This window comes from Zingiber officinale, chromosome 5B (assembly GCF_018446385.1).
Source record: "Zingiber officinale cultivar Zhangliang chromosome 5B, Zo_v1.1, whole genome shotgun sequence".
In the NCBI taxonomy this organism is placed as follows: domain Eukaryota; kingdom Viridiplantae; phylum Streptophyta; class Magnoliopsida; order Zingiberales; family Zingiberaceae; genus Zingiber; species Zingiber officinale.
In genome coordinates this window covers 31,543,121-31,567,895 of record NC_055995.1, presented here as the reverse complement: position 1 = coordinate 31,567,895, position 24,775 = coordinate 31,543,121, and the positions used below count along the sequence as shown (strand labels likewise).

General features: G+C 37.1%; 1 protein-coding gene across 1 annotated transcript; it reads right to left on the bottom strand.

The window, feature by feature from the left end:
- Positions 1-2,239: 2,239 nt before the first annotated feature.
- On the bottom strand, positions 2,240-15,664 carry LOC121984329 (mitochondrial import receptor subunit TOM40-1-like). The gene is made up of 11 exons (XM_042537209.1): positions 15,363-15,664; positions 13,239-13,320; positions 13,075-13,174; positions 12,895-12,990; positions 12,769-12,819; positions 10,323-10,388; positions 5,405-5,506; positions 4,858-4,926; positions 4,696-4,779; positions 2,798-2,893; positions 2,240-2,697 (listed from the first exon to the last, which is right to left on the bottom strand). Exons 1-11 carry the CDS (start codon positions 15,556-15,558, stop codon positions 2,641-2,643), a joined length of 999 nt encoding a protein of 332 aa, XP_042393143.1. The 5' UTR covers positions 15,559-15,664; the 3' UTR covers positions 2,240-2,640.
- Between the last annotated feature and the right edge of the window lie 9,111 nt (positions 15,665-24,775).

The window sequence follows — 24,775 nt, the reverse complement described above, 5'->3', positions numbered from 1 at the left end:
AATGTGTTAATTATAGGAAGTTGAATAAGGAAAGTAGAAAAGATCACCTCCCCCTTCCCTTCATTAATCAAATACTTGAGAGGCTAGCTAAACATTCACATTTTTTTTCTAGTTAGATGGATATTCAAGTTTTTATCATATTACCATATCTCCTAATAATCAAGGAAAAAATCACTTTTACATGTCACTATAGTACTTTTGCTTATAGAAGAATGCCCTTCGGACTTTAATTGAAAATATAATAGAGGTTTTTATAGATGATTTTTCTATCTATGGGACTGCTTTTGATACATGCTTGGCTAACCTCTCTAGAGCTTTGCATAGATGTGAAGAAGTGAATTTAGTTCTCAATTGGGAGAAATGTCATTTCATAATAAGAGATGGTATTATATTGGGGCATATGGTTTTTAAGCAAGGAATTCAGATTGATAAAGCCAAAGTGGAGGCTATTGAGAAATTGCCTCCGTCAACAAAAATGAAAAGAGTGAGGAATTTCCTAGGGCATGCGGGGTTTTTACTAACGTTTCATAAAAAACTTCTCCAAGATTTTTAAACCCTTGATAAATTTGTTAATTAAAATTGTTGATTTTAATTTTGACAAAAATTGCTTAGATATTTTTTTGTAGGGTAAAGGAGGCATTGATATCTGTTCCAATAATGCAAGTGTTTGATTTGAATCTTCCTTTCGAAATTGTGTGATGTAAGTGACTATGTCGTGGGAGCCGTCTTAGGACAAAGGAAGGACAAGAGAGTATATGTTATTCACTACGCTAGTAAAACCTTAGATGATACTCAAATAAACTATGCCACAACTGAGAAGGAGTTGCCCGTGGTTGTCTTTGCCTTCATTGCCTTCGACAAGTTCATATCATACTTAGTCGGATCAAAGGTAATTGTTTAAACAGATCATACTGCTATCTGATACCTATTGAGTAAAAAGGAAACTAAATCTTGACTCATCCGTACAAGAAGGATTCTGAGAATGTTGTTGCAGACCATTTGTCAAGATTGTGCTAAGATATACAAAAAAATGATGAACTAGATTAGATAATATCGAACTTACAGTAACCAGTATAGCTTGATGAAAATTTCCCATTGACCACCTGGGTAAATCGGAAAAGTGCACATAAATGTCCATTTTGATAGCCAGTATTCTCGGTCTGCTATCCATTAAAGAGAAAAATTCTCAATCATGTGACAAGATGTATAGCAAATAAAGATGATGGATGAGGTACCCATTGACAATTCATTTCCGAGTGATCATCTTTTAGCTTTTAACAAATTGGACGCTCCATGGTACATGGACTTTGTAAATTATCTTGCATGTGGAAATTTGCCACCAGACCTTAGCTATCAACAAAAAAAGTTTTTGCGGATGTCAAGTATTGTAGATAGTATTTACCATAGGTATATTCCTAAAGACGAAATTAAAGATATTATACCATTGTCACTCTTTATCTTATGGAGGGCATGCGGGTGTAGCTAAGACGATGGTCAAGTTTTTATAAGCTAGATTTTATTAGCTTCATATATTCAAGATGCTCAAGAATACGTGTTGACTTATGATCAATGTCAGAAGATTGAAAATATGTTCAGAAAACATTAGTTGATGCTAAATAACATTCTAGAGGTCGAACTATTTGAGGGATTGATTACATAATACCGTTTAATAATAACTATATTTGAATGATCATGGATTACGTTTCAAAATGGATAGAAGCGCATAAACTCAATTTTTCATGAACAAACAATAGAAAGAGGTGTCCGTTGTATATGTTCAGAAAACATAAGATGATGCTAAATAACATTCCAGATGTTGAACATTTTGATTTTTGAGGGATTGATTACATAATACCGTTTCCATCATTCGATAATAATAATAACTATACTTTAAAGATCCTGGATTACGTTTCAAAATGGATATGGATAGAGGCTCGTGTCAGACAACAGACGGTGACTGAAAGAACGCCAATATATTTTTCAATTTAAAAACAAAATATATTTAATTTCATTTTTTATATAAGAACTTCTATGTTTGGAAAGATTATTTAATATTTTCCATTTTATTATTTAATTTTGAATGTTTTTCATCATTGAAAAAAAAAACATTCTTAATATCATTTTTTAATTATATAAAATTTCAACTATTATTTTGTAATACTGTTGCATACAAAATTCTTAAACCAGCGCTGTCCCCTTAAGCGGCATGCAGGAATTAAAATTCGGTATTTGCAATATCTTTAATGAGAAAAAGGAGAAAAAGATCCTTTAATGGTTTCCTGATACGTATTTTTGCATCAGCCCTACTGAAGCACAATCAGACACGTTGGTCGAGATCAAACAAGGACTTGTTCCATCAATGATGAACAAAAATAAAAACATGGCCCTCTAACGCCCAATTATGAAATCAACTGAATCCTTCAGCAATCTGCTGTTATAAATTAACTCAAGAAAAAGGAGAAACGAGGGAACAAAAAAAGAGAACCTTTCTTCCTATCCGGGCTCAGCTGTTCCGAGTCATAGATTGGTTCCAAGATATAAGCCTACAAGGGAAAACCCTTTTTCTTGACGAGCCACCAAATTGAATGACCCGGTGGAAGAAGCACCAGGAAATATTTTTGAAAAATTTTACAAGCAGCCTCACTCTCCAACGGTCAAACCAAACCCAAATTTGTAATCTTTCTTCCCGTGATCAATCTGCAACAATTAATCGAATTGGTGGTTTTAGGGCAGTATACATTTAAAGCATCTCTAAACTAAAATGCAGCGACCCTTTGTACTAAGACAAGCAACACACCTCGGCAGAAAGAAGCAAAGTGACCCCCATATTAAGACGCTCCTCTAGAAGTGCACCCACCACACCGTTGGTATCAATTTTTCCCCGTAAACGGCACTGCAAAGATTGAATGGAAGAGTAACAATAGAGTAATATCACAAGTACACAAGACAATTGAGATCAACCTTATGGCATCTGCATGCCACACAATTTAGAACAAGTATTGAAAAAAAAAAAAAGTAACATAATCCATAAAGATGGTACAGGCCTTTTCTTATAGAACTCAGAATTTGAGATGTGGTTTCATGTTTTTGAATGTTATTGAAAAAACATTATATCTGTTGCCAGCAACCCAATGTTTATAATGGCGCAACAGCTATCAAGAAAAGAAACTCATTTCAGAAAATTATAGAACTTCGTCTTTTAGAGTGGAACACAGTTATTATTTTAAATTAGTGCCGGACCATGCAATAGGTCTCATCAACAAGTGTGTTGGGAGAGGAAGAGGGTGGGGGCTATATGGTGTTTCAAGACTATGTCAAAATCAACCACTTTTGTTAGTCTCGATCATTTGGTTTCAGCAACCTGAATCTTATTCTAACTCAATGCCAGCTAAAGTATTGCAATTCCAATACATATTCGGATAATATTAAGATTCCTTAATTTAAGTTTTATTTGTCACATTTCACTAGACTCGTAGTCTTTGTTTCTGCTTTGTAATTCGCATTTCAAACTCTGCTAGTGGACATTGCGTAAAAATATTTAGGCATCCAGGGTCATGGCTAATGCTTAGATACCATGGGTAAAAATCATAGTTTCAAAATCTCGATCTGAATCGTAGGATTGCACGATCCTACCATCCAGATGCACCAAATCGCTCCTAAATTGTGTAGGATCATTTTTTGCAGTGGAATTAGAGCAGAATCAGTGGGTACGGTAAAATCGGAGCAAGATTGATAGGATTGGTACGAACAACGGGACCCTATAATATATCAAATGAAAGTTCATTCAAAGATCTACAGTCGGTTACCAAGTTTACTGTAACCGCCTAGTTCCAAACCCAAAAAAACATCGTTTATAAGTCTTTTTGAAGACTCGGAAGATTGTCCTTTTTTATTATTTTTTGAACTATTTTATAATTTAGATTATTTCCATCTTTTGCAGAGTTAGGGTTAGGATTTTGAGACAATTCAAACATTTATTTAGTTGTTTTTGAGTTGATTTTTAATCTATAATATTCTGTCATTTCTTTTCCCTAAAGCGACGAGTTTTTGGATGTCAATTGTCCATATTCTACGGAATTAACAAGATCTTTAGAAGATTGTTTCCACTGTTCGTGTTTGAATCAAAGAATTCAACAGCTTCTGCTACGTCTGCTTCCTTTAAATTGAGTGTGAACCAAGGGAATATTCTTGAAGTTGAATATAATTATTGTTATTGTGTTAGTAAAAATTTTATATTATTTCATTTTGTGATATGAAAATATAAATATTATTGAGTACTACTATGTTAGAATAGTAATTAATTACTAATTAATTTAAATTTGTACGTGTAATAATGTCATCTATGGTGTCGAGTGTCAACGGTTGCATGTATATACAAAATTATTAATTTATTTATATGTAAATAACCTTTTTAGATATTTTTTTTTAATTATTAATCATGTACCATAAAATTTTAAGAGTTATCCGATCCCGACTGATTCAATCCTAACCTCAAATCAATCCTGCGTAGGATCACGATTCTATAAAGATCAGAATAGTCAAAACAGGTTACACAATACTTGCCCTTGTCTAGCCAAAATATGTATGATATATAATTACCACCACCACTTAAGGCATTGTGCAAAGATCACAGGCTGTAATTTAGCAAGCAATGTGCTAATCAAACAACAAAGTTTAAATCTATTACGAAAGTACCTGACGAAGGATGTAATCATAACCAAACGTTGAAGTAACATCTCGGGACATCTGATTGTACATGAAATCAGATGCAAGACTAACCTGCAAGATGCAGAGATAATGGTAAACCTGGTGAAACAACTATCTCTTAGCAAGTTATTTCAAATGTAGAAGTCTAACCTTCTCAGATACTTTTTGAACATAACTTAGTCCCACAATTCCAGTACTAGCAACTTGTGCAGTCGCAACCTGATCAAAATATCCTGTTACAGTCTGCTAAGAATGAACTCTCAAAACATAGTAATACAAGCATCCAACATGGTTCATATCCCACTAAAATTCACCAGAATAGTATTATCCAATGAAACATCTAGATATTGAAATCTGAGAATAAATCAGATCCAAATCAAAATCATTGAAAAAGCAAAAAAGGAAGGCAAATTCCTGGAACTTGATTACACCCTTCCTAGAAAACTAAAGGCACTCTGCAAATTGTAATACTACAACTGGCTACCTAATCATTTACAAACAACAACAGCAAATATTAATTAAGCCAGAGGAGGAACAGCTCTAGTGAATAACCAACAATGGAAGTTGTACACTTAAATCAGGTAAGAGATAAGTGACTTAGCTAAAACATGATAAATAACAGGATAAGTTAATTAGAAAGAGTCAAGTCGACAGAAAAGAGATTACAGACGAAGCTTCTAGTAGGGAGAAGACATACCATTTTATCTGTGTTATATCGACCAGCAAAACCAACACCAGACTTCCTTTGGTGACCAATCCAAAAGATTTCACCTCCAAGCGACAGATGAGGTGAGACACTCTGTACAATGAACACAAAAAAGAAGGTTAGAAGTCTTGACAAATAAATATTGGAAGTCCTATTTAACCATATAAATTGAATTGTACAAAATTTGAAATTCTATCCAAAGAGGAAGCAGAAAAAAGTCTATCAAATTACAAGGATGTTGAAGGTTTCCATCAGATTAGCAGGAGAAATTCAAATTCTAATGCGAGACGATGCTTGAATTAAAGGCAATGGAAATAGAACTACTGTGTTTTGTATATGAAATATGACTCCACTAGTGGCATAATCAAATACCATTAGATTTTCCGGATAAAATATTCTTAGCAAACCTTGAGCCTCTTTGGATCCTAATCAATTTGGTTTAATATCATTTGTGTTTCCCATATTAAAGTTGTTCATTATCTGTCTTTTCTTGCTAAGTTCCACCGATAACTGCCTGTCATTAGTTGATGTCATTTTAAAATCAAATATGAGATTGTAGCTTAAGATTGATTATTAGAAATAATAAGAATAATAGGCTTAGTTTCTTAACAATGTTTTCAGAATAGTTAAACTTAGGGGCTAAGTGACACAGCACAGCAAAAAGATAGAGATACAATCCCCGCCCAGAGGAAAACTCTGATATCAATTGAAGCAGCACGCGGAAGGATAGAGATATACTCCTCACCCAAAGCAAAATTATATTGCCAATTGACACAACACAACGAAAAGATAAAGATACAAATCCTCACTTAGAGGGAATTTACTGATTCTCACCCAAAGAAAAAGAACTTTCAAATTGTTTTAACTCCAAAACTTATCAATTATATGGGATCCTAACCCCTTTTTATAGTTTGATAACATGCCCTATTCTTTATAAAATAACAAATTTTTAAATAAAACCCTAATTATCCTAATAAAAACTTTTTTAAAAACTAAATAATTTTTTTAAAAGGTACAACTAATTATAAAAATTAATGACTTGAATAACTTTTAATAAAACCCTAATTATCCTAATAAAACTTAACTGAGTCTTTTAAAAAGTTCCAACAAATTATAAAAGTTACCGACTTAAATAACTTTTAATAAAATTAAATCCATGACCAAAGAGAACTTAACTACGTCATGTGGGAAGGTGGAACAATTGTGAAGTCGAGACATCTTTTTAGCCAAGTCAAACAATTGTTGATTTATTTTTTCAATCGTTTCCTTTTTTTATGTCAATGTGTTTCATTGCTTAGTTAAGTGGGAAGATGGAATAGTTGTGACGTGGAAGAGTCATTTTAGCCGAATCCGACAGTTGTTGATTATTTTCTTCAATTACTGTCCTTTTGATGCCAATATGGTTCCTTGTTCGTATTATTCTCTTCCATTGAGGAGAACTCGACTCCTGGTGAGTCGTTGACTTTTCTTCTTAGATCGTCTTTTTCGAGTGTATGGAATAATTTCTTCAATAACTTAGAGCAAGTAGGATGAGAATGTTGTGGCATTGATGAAGTGGAGTCAACACTAATGATATGTGACCGGTAAGCAATTCGACAAACAAAGAGAAAGGCTTGAATGCTCCCCAATATGGTAGCAAGTCCAAAATATTGAAAATAATATTATGTTTAAATAAGTCCGCAAATATCAACATATGCATTGGTATTAATTTTTCTCATAATTTGAAAAGGACCAAAAGAGGGGTCATGAAACTTTTTTAAGTGTTTAGGGAAGTACTTGGAGTGAATGTGGCCGAGCACAGTCCCCAACATTAAATTTCTTAAATCTACAATGTGTATTACCTTAAAAGTTAAAATTTGAAAACCTCATTACTCGGTGCAACATTTCTCAACACATCAGCATGGGTGTCTCTATTGCTCTTATTTATTTAGATAAATAAAAAGTGATAGGTAAGGGAGAGAAGTTAACAGGTTGACGAGCTTTTGACTCATACATTACTTTGAATGTACTATGACCGGTAGATTAATTTATCAAGTTGTTGTCAACGAATTCAACAAGTGGTAGGTTAGACAATTGAGATCTTGGAATGAGATCCTTGGTATCGTTGGTCATACGTATTTATGGAGATTTGTAAGGAGACTTTGTGCAAGTTATGTTCTCAAGTTTCATAAAGCCTGATCTGTTGTTGTGGGGTGCTAATGGTACCATCTCCTTTTTCATTTCAAATGTGCATTGTATGAGAAAATGGAGTTGTTTCAAAGGTTAGGTCGCTTTAGCAAGCAGATTAGGTTTGGGATCAAATTTGTTGCTTTTTGTTATCCTAATCTCTTCTGTATTTGTTGTTGTTTGATTGTTGACGGATCTAGGATAAGTCAGGCTAAGAGGCTTGTTAGATTGTGGTACCTTAACAATTGCAACACCTCATCATGAAATTAGATGAACCATAGAGAAAGTAGAAGAAAAATAACCTTTTAGACAAATAAATTTGATAAAAATGAAAAAGAAATTTGAAGACAAGGTTGTGAGATATATCTTCATAATACCTACACTAAATGATACATGAAAATGGACTAGGATCTTCCATTCTTCCGTCCATTTACTTGTCAAAGGGAGGTGTTTACCACACCTCAAATGGAGACTACAATGATCAAGTATGATATGATGTGATGTTCTTCCCATGAACATGTGGTGTACTATGATTCTATTATATCTATGCCATGCATAATGAAACAAATAAATACTTATCGTTGTAAATGCAATGAAAGAATCATCAAGTTTGAACCTAACAAAAAAGGAAGTCTCTAATCTCTCCACAAATACCTAATACAGGGGAGATACTGAAACTAGTAGCAATTAGGCCCCGCCCTCATTTACTCACCCATCTTAAGATGCAAGGACTGTTTAATGAGTAAAGGTTCAACTCTAAAAAAGTAACTTGGCACAAATTCAACTTAAGTTTAAAAAAACAAATACTACAACCATACCAACATTCTATAATAAGAAATAACCTCTGCCCCAACTTCAAAAGATCTCACTAACAATAGTTATGAAAAGAGGCCTAGGCGGCTGCCAGGCAGATATAAAAGGGGACTATTTTGCCTAGTGAATAAGAGGTCCCATTTAGGCATTTATTCAGAAAGGCAATCCATGCGACCCACCTAAGCAAGCTGTCCCAGTAAGTTCATAAAAAAAACCAGTTTATTTAACTCTTTTGATAATTTCTCCTCCTAAAGGGTACTCAATTAGATTGTTATGAACATTCAGATGAGTGAATAAACTGAACGAAGAGACATTTTTCACTTGGCATTGGACTATGCTCTGCTAAAACAAATGAGTGCTTTCAGTGGAATTAGTGAGCCACACGAGGTGATTAGATGTGTGTGGCAGAGGGGTTTAGTACCTGATAGTGACTTCCAAGGAAAAAGGACTAGTTGAATGTCCCAAAAGCTATAGAAGAATGATATGGCTAGCTCTTAGGATTTAGTCACGGTTTGAGTTTAAAGTTTTGTTTTAGGCTATTTTCCTTCTCCTGTTTCAATAGCTTTCTAGATTTAAATTCATCTGAAAGCTAATATAAAAAATAAATAAATAAAAAAAGGGAGCCCGGTGCACGAAGCTCCCGCCATGCGAGATCCCGGGAAAGGATCCATTGTACGTAGCCTTACCCTACTTTTTACAAGAGGCTGTTTCCAGGATTCGAACCCGTGACCTTTTGGTCACATGGCAACAACTTTACCGTTGCGCCAAGGCTCCCCTTCTAATATCTGAGAATAAATTTCACTAAGAAGGGACTGACTTTCCCCAATGGGTTCATAAGAGAGTCCTTTCCTTTGAAAGCCAGCTCTATCCAATCATTCCACAACAGCATATAAAGATCCTAGGTGTCTCCCTGAGTCCATTGGAGTTGTAGCAGTTTTTCCTTGCTAAGCGTGAGGCATATCTATCTGCCACTACTCAAAGTCTGCCACTACTCAAAGTCAAAGAAAAGTGAGTCTTTCCCAGTTCCAATATACCTATTTATTTTAATTCCTAGTCCTGTCACCAACAATGCCCTGTTACCTTATAAGATGCATTCTAGAAAGGAAATCAATCAATCAAGCAAAGCTTAGGCTGCCAGCTGCATAGAACAAACTAATCTGCAACCAGCAAACTTTCTGAAACAAAATTGAATGGAATTTAAAAATGCTTGCTGAAAAATCAAAAACAGAAGTTCCATTTTCCCATGTATTTTTGTAGGTCAAGCCACCGATTCACTTCTCAAAGTAACAGATAGCTATGCATGATACTAGTCACTCATATTTTTAATATTCTAGCATGCCACTAATTTGGTTCTTAATTGTTATTTCTTTAATGCGCAAATATAGATTTATGAATTTTATTATTTTATGTTTATTTATAACTTGTTTGATTGGATATGCATTACTATGTCCGTATCATTTTTGTCATGTTATGTTACAATAATTAAACTATCATCCCCGCTAACTTTGTTTCAGTCTTCCATGAACAGATAAAAAATAGAAATTATTGTCATTTATGAAAGAGTTAGCAATGTATGGAGAGCATTACGTTCAAAAATCAGTAACAGTATGCAGATTTGCTACCAAAATCTTCAAGCGATCCTAAAATCAAAATTTCTATGAAATTTTAGGATCTCACTGAGCAAGTTGGGGAATATAGATATAGGTAGAAGGGGGACTGCCCAATTTTTTTATTATTTTTATTCATTATTCAACAATTCTAAACAGAGAATGAATTCCTTAAATAAATTTGCAGAAAATACAGGAGATTCACCAATTACTTTTTTATTTTATTTGGCATGATTAACTACAATAAGAAAATTATTTAGACAAACTAAGAAATTCAAATTTGTACAAAAAATATAGCATTCCAAAACCTCACCTAATCTTACCTGAATATAATTGGCACCATAGAAAGCATTGTTTCCTATTTGGAACTGAGACCTGTAATCCTTTCCCTGTGAAGCAATCATTAGCTCTAGGAAGAAATGATTTTCAAAAAAAAAACTGGAAAAAAATGCTACCAACAATTTTGTTAACTGCTAGTGTGAAAAATGTAACATAACATCAAAACTATGGAGTTAAAAATGTGTCTAAAGGTCTGCAGAAAGGAAAATTCCTAGAGAATTACCCTTGTTGGGTAAAGATATCACAAGGGCAATGCATTTCTGCAAACCACATGCCTTACTTCAAGTTGTTACTATTCTCACTTCAATAAATGAGAGTTCAAGAGTCAGTTTTTCCTTAGATGAGAAGAGATGAACCAACAATAAAGGATGTCTGAAATTTCACAAAAGGTGGAACTGTGATCTTCCAATCATTCTTCAACTTCCTTTCTTAATGGTGGCTCATGTGTTACTTTGAATCAGTTGATGATCTTTTTTATTTTGTTCTCCTCTCATCTAAATGAGGTCATCTTATCATATTGACCTAGAGTCATGGATCTACTGATGTATTGACCGCTCCAGAGCTAAAACCTTCACAATTTTATCATTTCTCAAAAGCAACCTTCAGGGTTGAATCATCACCAATAACAGATTGGGCAATCCATCTTCAATGGGAGGCATGCACACGCAATTGTTCCTACAAATGGTGTTGTCTTTGAGGTAATTCTTTCCACATCAACAGTGATGATTCATGTGACATGATATTGTTCACTCTTTGGAAATAAGACAACTATAACCGCCATCCAGTTGTACTATTACCAAAATTCACCTCGAATGCCAAAAGTTACCCTGGACTTTTGCTCCATAAGTCTAGTTAACTTTCATCCTCACTGATTTAGGCCTTAAGTTCAACTCATCAACCCTGTCATGCCACCATCAGATGCAAAATATTTATCTACATCCGACCAAATTGGTACCTAATACTGTATGCATTCAATTTGAAAATGCAAGCCATCATGACACATGGAAATGGATACCACGACTAAAATCTACCAATACCCAGTACCTATTGATAACAATTTGTTCTTTACTTTTATAAGAGATACCTAGTAGGGCTTATGCTGTTCTGAAAACTCATGTTGTTCCAATCAGATATTAAAAACAGTCTGAAAATCTAGTCCTTACCAATCCATATAAGGACAGCCTTTAGAATAGACTCATACCAGAAAGGCAAGAAGAAAACAAAGAAGACAGTTTTTATTCTAGGCAAGCCTAATGGTGGTTCCTATTGGACCAGAAAACTTCATGTTTAACAATTTTCAATATCCTCCTTGTTGAGTATTAACTACTGAGACAAAATGAGATAAAGGTTCCATTGTATGGATTAAAATGAGAGTGGGAGGGACTTGAGAAGGAAATAAGGTTCCATTTGTTTGCTGAAAAACAATTTGTTTGTGAAAATATTTTCAAGGGAGATTTCTTTCAGAGAAAATAAATTATTGTTTGCTATTTAGATGTATTACTAAAATTATTGGAAAATATAATTTGCATTTGATGATCTTTTAATGTTTAAATGTGTTACTTAAATCTATAGGAAAAATATATTTTTCTGTTTTTCATGCACATAAGAAAATATATTCTCCTTCTCAAGGTTGGGCAGGAAGAGTGGGCCAATCAATTCAGCCTAACTAGGGAGGTTGGTACGTGCAGCTCTATTAGCCTGCCCAGCACAACCATGCTCGTCCAGCTTGACTACTCACTAGGCCTGATCAGCTCCTAGACTACAAATCAATTGCCCAAATAAATTAACCTGGAAAAGGGGAAGAGGAGAATTTATCTAAATTGTGGAGGGATTATGGATGGGTGGAAAAAATGGCTCTTTTCAGAAAGATTAAAAAAAAATCATTTTCCTCAAATATTATTTATAAAAAAAAAATTGATTAACCAAAATAAAATCATCCATTCGCCCATGATTTTTTATTGCCAAAACACTAGTTCCTAGAATTCATTCCACGAAATAAATAAAGTCTAATTCAATCTAAATTTTCCAAAACCATCAATTCTTGTATCATCCCAAATTAGAAGGAAATGATGAAAAAATTTGAACGAAACATATAATTTTTTTACTTTCTCGAAGACAGAAATGGAGAAATTTACATTACCAACCAAGCAAAAAATGGGAAACAAGAATTATTTTGATTCTTTTTTACCATCCAAGTAAAGACTGAGAAATGGAGCTTAAATTTTTCTTAACTTCACTTGAATCATTCCTTTCCTCTCTAATTCTCTCTCCTCATGTAAAGAGAGCAAAAAAAAAAAAAAACTATTTAACTTACATTCATCTGATGCAAATATGCATACAAATATAGCTAAGACCATATTTCGAAGTGAATTTACCATTCAATGAAACGAATAAATTTCTAAATTCATTAAATTTTAAGAGGAGACTTACTTTATAATCAAATTGAAACATTCCTTGGGAGAAATGTGGTTCATTTGTCAGCTGTCAACATAAGAAAAGCAGATATTTAATGATCATCACACAACATTATAGGGAAGTAAGAATTAGCATTCAGACCTGAGCATGTATCTTCAAAGCAAGATTATCAGTTAAATCACATTTGACTCGTGCATTCATCCTTCCATCAGTCAATACCCTTCCAATAAGCATCAACTATATAGTGCCATCAACAAATCCATCAGGACACATTTATGTATAAAATTTATATTCTCTATTTCAAGATAGTAAAGGACAAACCTTTGGATCCAGAAAATTTGCCCCAAACTCATAGTGTGAAGAAGGAACTTTAATTACATCAGATGACTGTGAAGGGACCTCCATGGATCCCATGTAAACACTGTCCAAATTTTGTCAAATATAATACATAGTCAAGACAAACAAATTAAACCGCCAAAACTTACCTGTGGCTGAGAGCAAATCTCTGGTTTAGCATTTTCATAAAATCAAACCGCAATCCTTCAAAGAGCTCTGGTTTCAAGGACACTGAATACCAATTCAAAAATAATAAGAAACAAAAGGGAAATAACCTTCTTCAAGTCAAAATTGAAATTTGTAAATCTGCAGGTTTAATTTTAGTCTCTTCCAACAAAAATTTAAAGGGCCTTATTTTATCATTTCAAATGCACTGTATATAAAGACAACTTACAAATGTTTACTTTGCATCACAATGGAGGTTGTTTGTGAGAAGAGAAATTAGCATCATGGTTTTGACTTTTGAAAACCATAATGACACTATTCTACTTGTCCATTGGATTGTTACAGTACTGTATACCAAACCATTATAGATCAATGTTGTTGAAAAGAATGACCATGAAAGAACAATGTATTAATAAATGGCAGGTCAAGTTGTAGCAATATATATCGTCTGATTTTGATCTTAATTTTTTGGACCAATAAGTACACATTATACATACAAGTTGATCCCAATTCTTTAGCTTTTTATGAAAGGAAAATACTGGATTCCAAAATGTTGATGAGCGTGAAAAGGCAAAAAGATGCTTTTTGTTCATAATTGGCAAGATATGTTCTTGGATCAGAAAGATGGGAAACAGGCCAACCATTAAATCTACTAACCACACAAGAAAAGCTAATGTATCAATCTTTGGTAGAGATGAGATTTATACACATGAATATCTTACATTGTTTATACTCAACCGGCCAATGAAGTTTAAGTAAAAAATAGATAGTCATAGAACAAAACAACTGCATTGTGAAAATGGAGGAAAGTCGGTGTCCACAACATTAGTCATGTAAGTAAAATGGTTATTGCATTGATTATGGCTGTGCAAATCAGAAGGGAGCAATCTCAGTATTGCACCAAAGATTCAATAAAACCATGGTAGCCAGCATTGAAGCAAGAAGTCAATAAAGACCATGATTACTGATTAATCTTTCAAACAGAATAGTTAGAGACTTGGCCTTTGAAGTAACCAAGATAACATAACAAATAGGCACTAGGAACAAAAAATCAGAGAAACTTCTTTATATGACTACAACCAAAAAACAGAGTTAAAGATTATAAATTAGAATTTGGCCATGGAACTATGGCATGTTCACATCAAAAAGAAAAGGAGAATAACTAAGTTCATGCACAAGGGAGAAGATGGACTTTGCACAAGGCATAACTATCATAGACATAGTGAAGAAACAAGTACTGAATACCTGCTTCAACTACCAATAATAGAACACATGCACAGATAGCAAAGTTACAATTTAGCATCACATAACAGAAACCACAATAACACTCCTGAAATGTAATGATGCACATTTCAGAAGTGCTATATCTTTTTGGTAATCTCCAGACAACGTAAATACGTAACTTTCAAATGCTCAACTAATTGCTTGGAAGAAACCATAGGATACTTCAAGTTCAATCCTTCAAGCTAGCAGAAGGCCCACTTAACAAAAACAAAAAGAATATTTTAAATAGCATCACATTTAAATAGCATATTTTAAATAGCATCAAAAGAAACACTATGTTGCTAATGAGAGCTGAAAGCACACACACAATCCCAAGATCACTAGGGAAACAACCTCTCCTTGCAAGAGAAAAATTTTTAAGAGGCAATAGCTAGCATGCAATTCTCACCACTCAAAAGATTTGATGCAACTCCCCCTTAGTTGCTGGAGGGGAAACCGCAATAATATACATCAGCTACGTCAAAGGAACAAAAATATGAATTAGACTATGAAAATGATTCTTCTTTGTTCTCTCATACAGGAATGCGGTAGACAAGATTATTTTATAAGTCAGGTCTGAAGTCAGCCAGGAAAGTTATAGCAATGGGCTCACTTTTTGTAGACTCACTTTCTTTCACACACAACAAGATCCAACAAAGATACACATGACACAAGATCCATCAAAGGCACACATAACACGTTGGCGACTTGGCTCATGCGCGAAGAGCATCGATTGCAACACAAGAAATTCAATCAACTAAGCGAATAGTGAGCCTGAATGGAAACGCAAAGAGCAGAACGAGATAACGAAGAGACAACGTGCAAGATTTGGAGAATGAACTCACTCAAAGCCTCACGCTGAAGCTCCTCGTACGGAACGGGGCAGGGCAGATCGAGCCAGTCGACCTTCTCCGGCGCAGCTTTGCCGTCGCCCTTCTCCTCCGCCTTCTGAGGAAGAACCTGAGCAAGGCCGACGGGGAGGGCCGGAGGGGGAGCGACGGGAGGTGGCGGGGCGGCGGCAAGGCTGACGGAGGATCCCATTTCGCTTACTAACTGTGAGGGAAAGAGAAGACTTAGAAGAGGCGGGCGGCAGGGTTTTTAGTTTACACGTTTAGGGCTCCGAAGAAGGCACAGCAGGCACCTCAGTATTTATATGGGCGTGTGGGTTGGTGAGGTGAACAACATTGATATGGCTCTGTAACAAAATCGGCTCCTGTTGATTCCCAATTAATTTTATTAGTTTCAAATTTTTCATTCCGGTTTGGCTCGATCCGTTTGCTTGTGGTCATCTACATTTGATTCATAGGAAAAAAAAAAGATTTTTTTAAAAAATAGAATATAAATTAAGCGTTCCTTTCTCTATAGAATAAATATATATGATAATTATGTTTATATTAAATTGGTAAAAAAAAGACTATCAATAGATAAATAAAGCATTATTTTTCAAAAAATATATATTTCTAATTTAAAATTATATTTAATTTATCAAACTCAAATGATCCTTTCTAGATCTGATCACGGTTCGAAACTGAAAATTTAATAGTTCGAAACTCATGATTCGACGGATCGAAACCGTTAGTTCTATAGTTTCAAACAAATCCACCCTTAACTTAACTACCGAAAATAGTTACAGTTCGCGATTTGAAATTGCTGATTCACGATTCGATTCACAGTTCGCCACGTTTAAGATTATTATATTAAAAAAAAAAAATTAAATTTATTAAAAAAAAGTTTGCACTTATTTAAATTGTGTATCCCCTTAGGATGTAGGGGAATCAAAACTCATGTAGTTATTTTATATTTTTACTCTTTTACATTATGAAATGGTATTGCTACTTACATCCATTTCCTATTTCCGTTGTATTCGTTCTTTCAATATCAAAATCTTTGACTTCGTCATCAGAAAGTTGAGTTCCTTAAATTCTTTTCTCAGTTCTGGTCCAATCGTCGAGTAATACTTAAGCTTCCAATGAATCAGGAGACAAAGTCGATCTTCGTTCACCTAATATGTTATCGTTGGCACTAAACGTCTGATCCACAACAACAGTTGACATTGGACAAGTTAAAATTTCTTTGACGATAACGGATATGAAGGAAAAGCTTTGAATCTTTTGTGACTACCACTTTAGGATATCAAAATTTTTTATATCCACTTCATTAAAATCAAAAGAAATTATAAAATAATTCTCAAATTCCTATGTGGAACTTGAGGATCCTCGTGGACATTTCGTTTGATCTTTTAATAAAAGTTTATTTTTGCAAGTTTTAAATTGCTACCAGTAGTTTGTTGTATTTCAGAAATATTAAATTATATTTCATATTTTACATAATATTGATTATAAATATCATATAAATAAATTTTATCATTATATATAATATTAAGGAGATGAATAATCTTCAATTAGAATTAAAGCGTCATAATCAAAAGTTAACATTTCTGGTAAAACTTCTAGCTTAAATCTAAGATCTAAAGCAAATGTAATTAAATAAATTTAAGAAATAACATAAAAAAAAATTCCTATTTAGTTTTCATAACTAATATACAAGAAGATAAAAAAATTAATTATTAATATGTTTATTTAAAATTAATATTATACTAGAAAAATTTTCTAAAATTAAATGAGCAATGGGATAATAAATATCAAAAAGTTGTTCGGTTACATCATTAAATATTTTTGAAATTTTACAAATATTACTATAAATATTTCATTGTAATGAAAATAAAGATACTAGTATTAGTATTTTGTGCCAAAAAAATAAATATAATAATTTTTTATATTGAAATGAATTTTATAATAATTGATATGTTGAATTCCAACGTATTAATAAATCATGTAAAAAAATTTTAGGTCACATTCCATTAGTTTTACAAAACTTACCTTCATTGTTTCATTATAGATGAATACAACCATAAATAAAAAATTATAGTCCTAATTAGTTTAATATAATTTTTTAAAATTTTTAATCCATTTTGAACACATAAATTTAAACATGGTGATCCTATCCGAAAATCGTGGAGACGGAAAACAAGGAATGTGGCTACTATGTTGACTGGATGTAGATCACGCTCCGATCTACAAGCACAAGAGACGTCAGTGCCGAACCATGGATGAGATCTCTGCATTGGCCCTCCGATTCTCAAGTCAATCATCGACACGAAGAAGAAGCTTAAACAACAATAGCATAAGCGTAAATAGTGAATAATACGTACTTGCGCTGGTGTATGAACTCCCCCTTTATATAATGCCCTGATGGCCGAGTGCGCGCTTTTTAAGGAATGGCATGTTCTCCTATTGGTCATGGACACATTCTCCAATTGGTCATGGGCACGTTCTCCAATTGATCCTGGATACGTAGTCATGGGCACGTTCTCCATAGGTCATGAGCACATCCTCCCGAGATAGGTCAGCGATCCCGTTGATTGGCCGAGAGGGGTAGCCTCTCGGCTGGGGACTCCTCTACTCGATCGACCTCAGCTGTTCTTCTTTGCGGTGATTAGGTATAGTAGGTTGCCGCCTCCCAATCGGTGCTCCGGTCTCCTGGTGTTTTGCCACTCCGTATTGAGCGTATGGAGATCTTACCATACTGTTCCGAGCTAGTCGGGTGGTCAGCTCGGCCAAGCCCATTGCCGATCGGACATTGTGTGCCTAACCGGCCCTCGGGGTCGACCTTTGCTCAGCCTCTGTAGGCAAGCCCTTTGACACCCTGGCATTGACCACCTTGACTTTGACCTCCACCTAGCCAGTTGACCCATACCAGGCGAGGCCTCCTTTATTACCGCATCACAAGCCTTCCTCTCAAGTCTAGTCGAAGGAGGCTGCAAGTCCGACTAACTAGATAGATAGGGTCTTCAGTGAACTCCACATCTGATCGGACCATATGTGCCCTCGAGTTTTTGATCGGCTTACTTATAGTCACCATTCGACTTCATTTCACTGCCCTAGGTTGGTATCTGCCGCTCGGGTTATACCTCATAAGGCTGATGGTGAATCGACCTTTCGGCTGTGTGATAATCAAATATTTGTGTCGCTCGGGATGGTTAACGACTACACTTAGCGAATTTTCTCTTTTCTCTGCGCTCTCTCGGATGAGCGCCCTATGATAATGGCTGATGTCCTCCCAATTTTTGAGAAACAGTACAAATCCTAGATAATTATGGCTGAGCACACGACCATACCTTTTAATTAAGCCTCATCAATGCCTTTCGGTAGTTGACTGCCCCGTGTCCCATTTTCTGCCGCCACACATTTGACGTGACAAGTGGATATTCACTCGTGATGTGACAGGCACCTTTTAGAATTCTACTACCAGATTTCATCCTAGTTTTGCACGACCCTTGATCGGACGACTGTGGGCGATTGACCACGAGGTTTATAAACCTCCCTTTTGCTCGTCGTTGTCTTCACCGTGCCTTGCACTTTCATCCCCGAGCAATCTGTATGACGCCTCTTCTCATCATCTTTGCCGACGTTCTCTTCCAGTAAGGTTCCTCTTTCTTTTCTTCATCAAATCTTTGCCTTGCTTTTTCTTACCTTTCTAGTTTTCGATGGCTAATTCTCCACAACCCCCTGTACTCGTCCCTGGACTTTGGTATACTTCCACCGAGTCCAGGTTTGATGGAGACGACATAGAAAAGATGAAATCCACCTACCATTTTCCCTCTGCTTATCAAGTTGTTATTCCCTCCGCTTACGACCAGCCACACGAATCATCAGTCAGCTTTTTGACCTTCTTCAAGGACCAGTTTAGTGCAGGCCTCCGATTTTTCGTTCATCCCTTCTTTTCCTCCATCTGTAAATATTTCCATATCTCCTTCATCAATTAGTGTTGAAATCCTTTCAATTGTTGTACAGGGCAGTAGTCCTCTTCTGCCTGGACGACATTCCCTTGACGCCTCAGGTCTTCCATTATTTCGATTACCCTAAATTGTCTGAGCCAGGGGCCTTCTTGTTCCAAGCCCGAGTGGGCTCAGTCTTCTTTGATAAAATGTCGTCTTCCAATAAGCATTCAAGGGAACATTATTTCTTTGTTCGTTTTCCTGAGCGACTTGACTTCTCGACTAGTTGGAAAATGGAAGTGATGAAGCAACCATCTCTCGAGAGATACCGAAGCCGATCGAATTATCTCCAGGCAGTCTCCAGCTTGGCCGGTCAGAAGTATCACATTCAACGACTGCTATTGGATGGTGTCCTTTACATGTTCAGCTTGAGCCCGATCTAAACGCGGCTTCCGTCCAGCCTAGGTATGCTCTTTCTTCTCTTCTTCTTCGAATATAACTGATTTTGCTTTCTTTTTTGCAACCTGCATCATGTTGAGGGCACGTCTTGCTGGCAAGTGAAGACTTGTGGACGCCGATATCAATGCCATAGGGGTGGTCGAACTAGAGAGTCGCGGCCTACAGCCGGTCGGTGATAGCGAGGTGAGCGAGAATCCTGCACCGATCAATAAGGGTGGAGCAAGTCAGATGAAGGCTAGTGGGGCAGCGACTGCTACAACTAACCTTCCTCCAGAACAACCTTCAATGTTGGCGATCGCAGTGGCTTCGGAGTCGGCCACTTCCAGTGAACCCCTACAACATCGCAAGAGACACCGTGGGGAAGCTTCCTCCCACTCCGCCACATCCACCCTGCAAACACCCCGCCCGAGCTGGCTCATGCCCTGCTTCCGAGCAAGGCGAGACATCAACTCCCGCTCTTCCTGAGCAAGGAGTCGCAGTTCTCCATACTTCCCTATCCTCTAACTGGACGTTGTTGTTATTTGAGCTGCCGATCACCTACATACCACCTCCATCCTCGCCGGCTGCATAAGTGTCCATCATTCGACCATCCCCAATGCCCAAGTACATAGGCAAGGCGACTTTAGAGCCCTCTGGTCTGAGCGGCCAGATACAAATAACGGTCATCATTCACCTGCCTACTGATGAATGGTGTTGGGTGATATCGCATCCTGTACACTTGAGCACTAGATCCGGATTCAAGGATCTCTATCACAAGTATGGGTCCGCACGGTGGTCATCTCACCGAGGGAGCTTGCGAACAGTCGTATCCAAATGGCCACTGGGGTATGTATGTTGCCTTTATATTTACTTGCTTTCATTCGTTCAGTACTTACAATATTATTGTTATCATAGTATTGGGTCGAGAGTCTAACCATGTGCCAAAGGTTAGCCTTTTTAGAGCATGAAGTCCAACAGCTGCGCGCTCTGAGCGGCCAATCAGAGGTTGCTCAGGCCAACATTAAGTAGCTGACTGCTGAGGGGCCCAATTGAAGGTTGATCTAAATAATAACTCCGAGCTGTTGCAAGCGGAGAGGAGCAGGAGCGCTAAGCAGGCCTCGCAATTGGTGAGGCTCAACAAGCTGGCCAACTCCTTTGAAGCAAAGATCAATTCCGCCAATGCTCGGAAGTTCTGAGCCATTGAGGACCTGGATATCAAGAATAAGGAGGCTCGTGTCCTAGCTCAGAACTTGAAGGAGGCTTGTGTCCTGGGTCAGAACCTGAAGGAGGTTGAAGCCACATTGAGTGCCGAGCGGGAGAGTCGATCGGCAGACCTTGCCACCAAGGATGCTGAGTTGGAATTGTTGAAAACCAAGTTGCAGGCATCCCGGTCGGCTCTCCAAATTTATCAAGATGCAGAGCCTAGCCGATTCAAGGTTTTGAAGCGAGATTACCTCCGCTCAGACCCGTTCAATGACCGACTCATCGACCAAACGCTTAGTATCTTCAATCTCACTATTGATGGGATGCTCGACCAGCTGAAGGACAGAAGCTATCTCCCGTCCGCATTGACTAACAAGGTGATTAACTGGGAGAAGTTGATCGAGTCGTTGACAAATGACATGTTGGATTACCTAGAGTCCATCTCTGCTCCACCGGCCTCCTTTTGTACCGTCTCTTGCTACCTTGTAGAATATTTTTTAAGTGTTAATACATGATTGCTCATTCGATGAATCTTTGTTTAGTTTCTTTCTACAGTGTTCCCTCATGCATCGTCGTTCGACGTTTCTTCCCTTTATTGGGTTTTGCACTTGTCAATGAATGTGTTGGTGCTCGACTCGAGTAGGACCATGAACCATTTATCGTTTTTCAAAAAAAATCTAATTAGTGTCCTGCCCTCCCAATCGTCGATGTAACTGGTCGTTATGTTGTCAAAGTAATCACTCCAGTCTAACCGAACGACCTCATTTTAGCGGAGAACTGTTGCTCCTAGGAGCAGCATGTTTCCTTGTCAGCCTTATTCTCGGCTTATACTCATCGGTTGGCTTTATTTGTCATAGACTTGGTTTGAGAGCTACCGCTAGGTCGATATTCATCGTAGACTCGGGTTTATAGTTGTCACTTGGCTGTTAACGTAGACTAGGGTTTATAGTCATCGCTTAACTATTGAAAGTGTAAACGAGGGTTTATAGTTATCGCTCGACTCTTGAAGGCGTAGACGAGGGTTTATAGTCGCCGCTCAACTGTTGACGTAGACTAGGGTTTAAAGTCGTCGCTCGGCTGTTGACGAAGATAAGGATTTATAGTCACCGCTCGACTATTGACGAAGACTAGGGTTTAAAGTCGTCGCTAGACTATTGACGAAGACAAGGATTTATAGTCGTCACTCGACTTTTAACTTGGTCGAACGACACAAGAGTCTTGGATACTTGTGATTTTTATTCATTGTTTACCTGTGTTTACAGGACATACTCTGACATAGTATTATTTGGATTTAACCACGCACCTCTCACCCGACCCTATATGGTTGGAGATGGTTCGCGCTCCAAGGTCGCTCGAGCTTTCTCCCATCCTCATCCTGCAGGTAGTGATTCCCGAGCGGAGCTTCTGAATAACTTTAAAAGGGCCTCCTCATGGAGCCTCCAATTTAGTGACATCACCGACTGCTTCAATATTTTCCAAACTAGGTCACCGATCTGAAATGACCTTGGGATCACCCTTCGGTTGTAATTCCACCTCTACATTGTATGTACGCCATCAGCCGAACGACAGTCTTATCCCGCGCTTCATCCACCAAGTTGAGGTCCATGAGTCTCCGTTTAGCGTTCCCCTCGTCGTAGAGCTACACCCAGTCGGACTCTACTCCAACCTGCACTAGAACCACCCCTTCTCCTCCATACACCAGATGAAACGGAGTGACGGCAGTCACCTCTCTTGGTGTGGTACGATTGGCCTACAAGATGCTAGAGAGTTCATCGACCCAGCTTCCTCCAATGTGGTCGAGCCGAGCCCGTAACCCTCTAAGGATTTCCCGGTTGGTGACTTCCACCTGGCCGTTGCTTTAAGGAAAGGCCACTAAGGTGAAAGCCTGCATAATGACATAACCCTCGCACCACTCCTTGAGTCTCCGTCCGGCAAACTGTTGGTGTGGTTAGTACTAACGGTCTAACTCAAGTTTTGATGAATGACAAAGTATGTTAAGTTAATTTCATTGTGATCTAATGTCTTGACCAAGTGTGCAAGAGAAGCCCAACTAGGTCGACGAGCTGACCAAATAGCTAACACGAAGTCCAAACAGGTCGACGGGCTAACCGGATGTCTGGCACGAAACCTAGCTAGGTCGACGGGTCGACCAGATAGCTGGCATGTGTTGGGATATATACTATAAGGCAAGCTTTTGTATGAACATCTGTTTTGAAATATTTTGAAATGAGAATCACCTTGGTCAAATGTATACATTTTATATTTATATATATGTCAATACAGCCGTCCATTTAATTTATATTGTAGATAACATGGTATGTGGTGTCACACAGAAGATCATGTTATCAGTTCCTTATAAATTATAAATAGTAGCTCACAACCAAGATGGATAGGGACGAACTATTGGAACGGTTGTAGTGTAATTTGGTATTAGTCTATCTTGACTATAAAATTACACTAGTACACTATGTGTATATTGAGCAGGACCGTTTGAGGTTGTTCAATTTGTACTAACTACATAAAAGAACAGAGTCTCTGTTATTATGGATGTGCGTCCTCTTAATCCCTATATAATAACAAGCACGTATACTTAGTATTTATTTCTTTAACTTATCAATGGATAAGATTTATTCATTAAATCAATAGGTCCGATGAGTTGGGAAATAATACTATTTATATAGCGTGTTGTTGATTATAGAATGAATCTGTGTCCTAATTATTTAGGCTGATGATGTCCCCTTGAGGAGCTCATAAGGATTATCATGTAAACCTTGCAGGTGGACTTAGTCCGACATGATAATAAAGTTGAGTGACACTACTCTTGGAATTAGATGTTACTTAATGATTTGTCAATAACCCATTTAATTAACGGACATATGATATCTTAAACACGGGGAGATTAACACACTCATGATAAGAAGGAGCCCATATTGTAATATGAGATTAGTACGGTAGTTCAATAATAACCCTTTAATGGTATGAATTATTATTAATGGACTTGGGTTGGGTGTTCGGGCCGAACACAGGAAGCCCAAGCCCATCAGGAGGCCTAAATCAATTCCTCCTCTAGGTCCCTGTTGTAGCCTCTATATAAAGCCTCTCATCCATCCATCCACAACTTGGTTTGGTTTAACTTAACTTGGTTTGGTTTAACTTAACTTGGTTTTGATTTAACTTGGTTTTGGTTTAGATTTTTTCTAAACAAAATTCTATTATTTTTTCTTTCCTTGTAACCGATGACAAGCCTATAAAAAGGAGTAGATGGTGGCCCCTAAAACCTAATTTTTCTAATTCTCTTTTCCCTTGCTTGTAGCCGGCGACACCTCTCTCTCCCTCTAGGACCAGCGCCCCTTTCCCCCTCCTCCTTGCTTAGGGTTGGCGCCCCTTTCCCCCTTCCTCTCCTAGATAGGGTCGGCGCCCCTTCCTAGCAATCCATTGGTGGCCGACGGCAAGAAGAAGAGGAAGACGAGGAAGAAGAGGAAAGTGTTGGACCGTGAGATTCGATAGAGGGGGGGGGTGAATATCGATAAACAAAATCGTTCGAGTATAAACACAGCGGAAATAAAAGGACAATGCTAACACAAGCTGGTTTTACTTGGTTCGGAGCCTGTGTCGACTCTTACTCCAAGGCCCACACACAAGGGTGCTTTCGATGGGCAATCACTAGCAGTTCAAAAATTGTTACAAATTAAAGTACAGGAATGCTAATGGAAATAAAGCAAATACCGACAAGAATTTAACCAAAAAGGGAAGGAGCGTGTTGTCGGAGCTTTGTTAGCGTCGCAGGAGCGCAGAGCAGCAGAACAAGCAGTAAAATACTTTCTTTCAGTTGGTGTTCTT

Coding starts and splice junctions, on each gene's coding strand:
- LOC121984329 (XM_042537209.1), bottom strand. CDS start 15,558: ATGGGATCCTCCGTCAGCCTTGCCGCCGCCCCGCCACCTCCCGTCGCT. Junction 2,894..4,695: donor ATGATTACATCCTTCGTCAG/GTACTTTCGTAA, acceptor CAATCTTTGCAG/TGCCGTTTACGGGGAAAAAT. Junction 2,698..2,797: donor CTTTGCTTCTTTCTGCCGAG/GTGTGTTGCTTG, acceptor TAATTGTTGCAG/ATTGATCACGGGAAGAAAGA.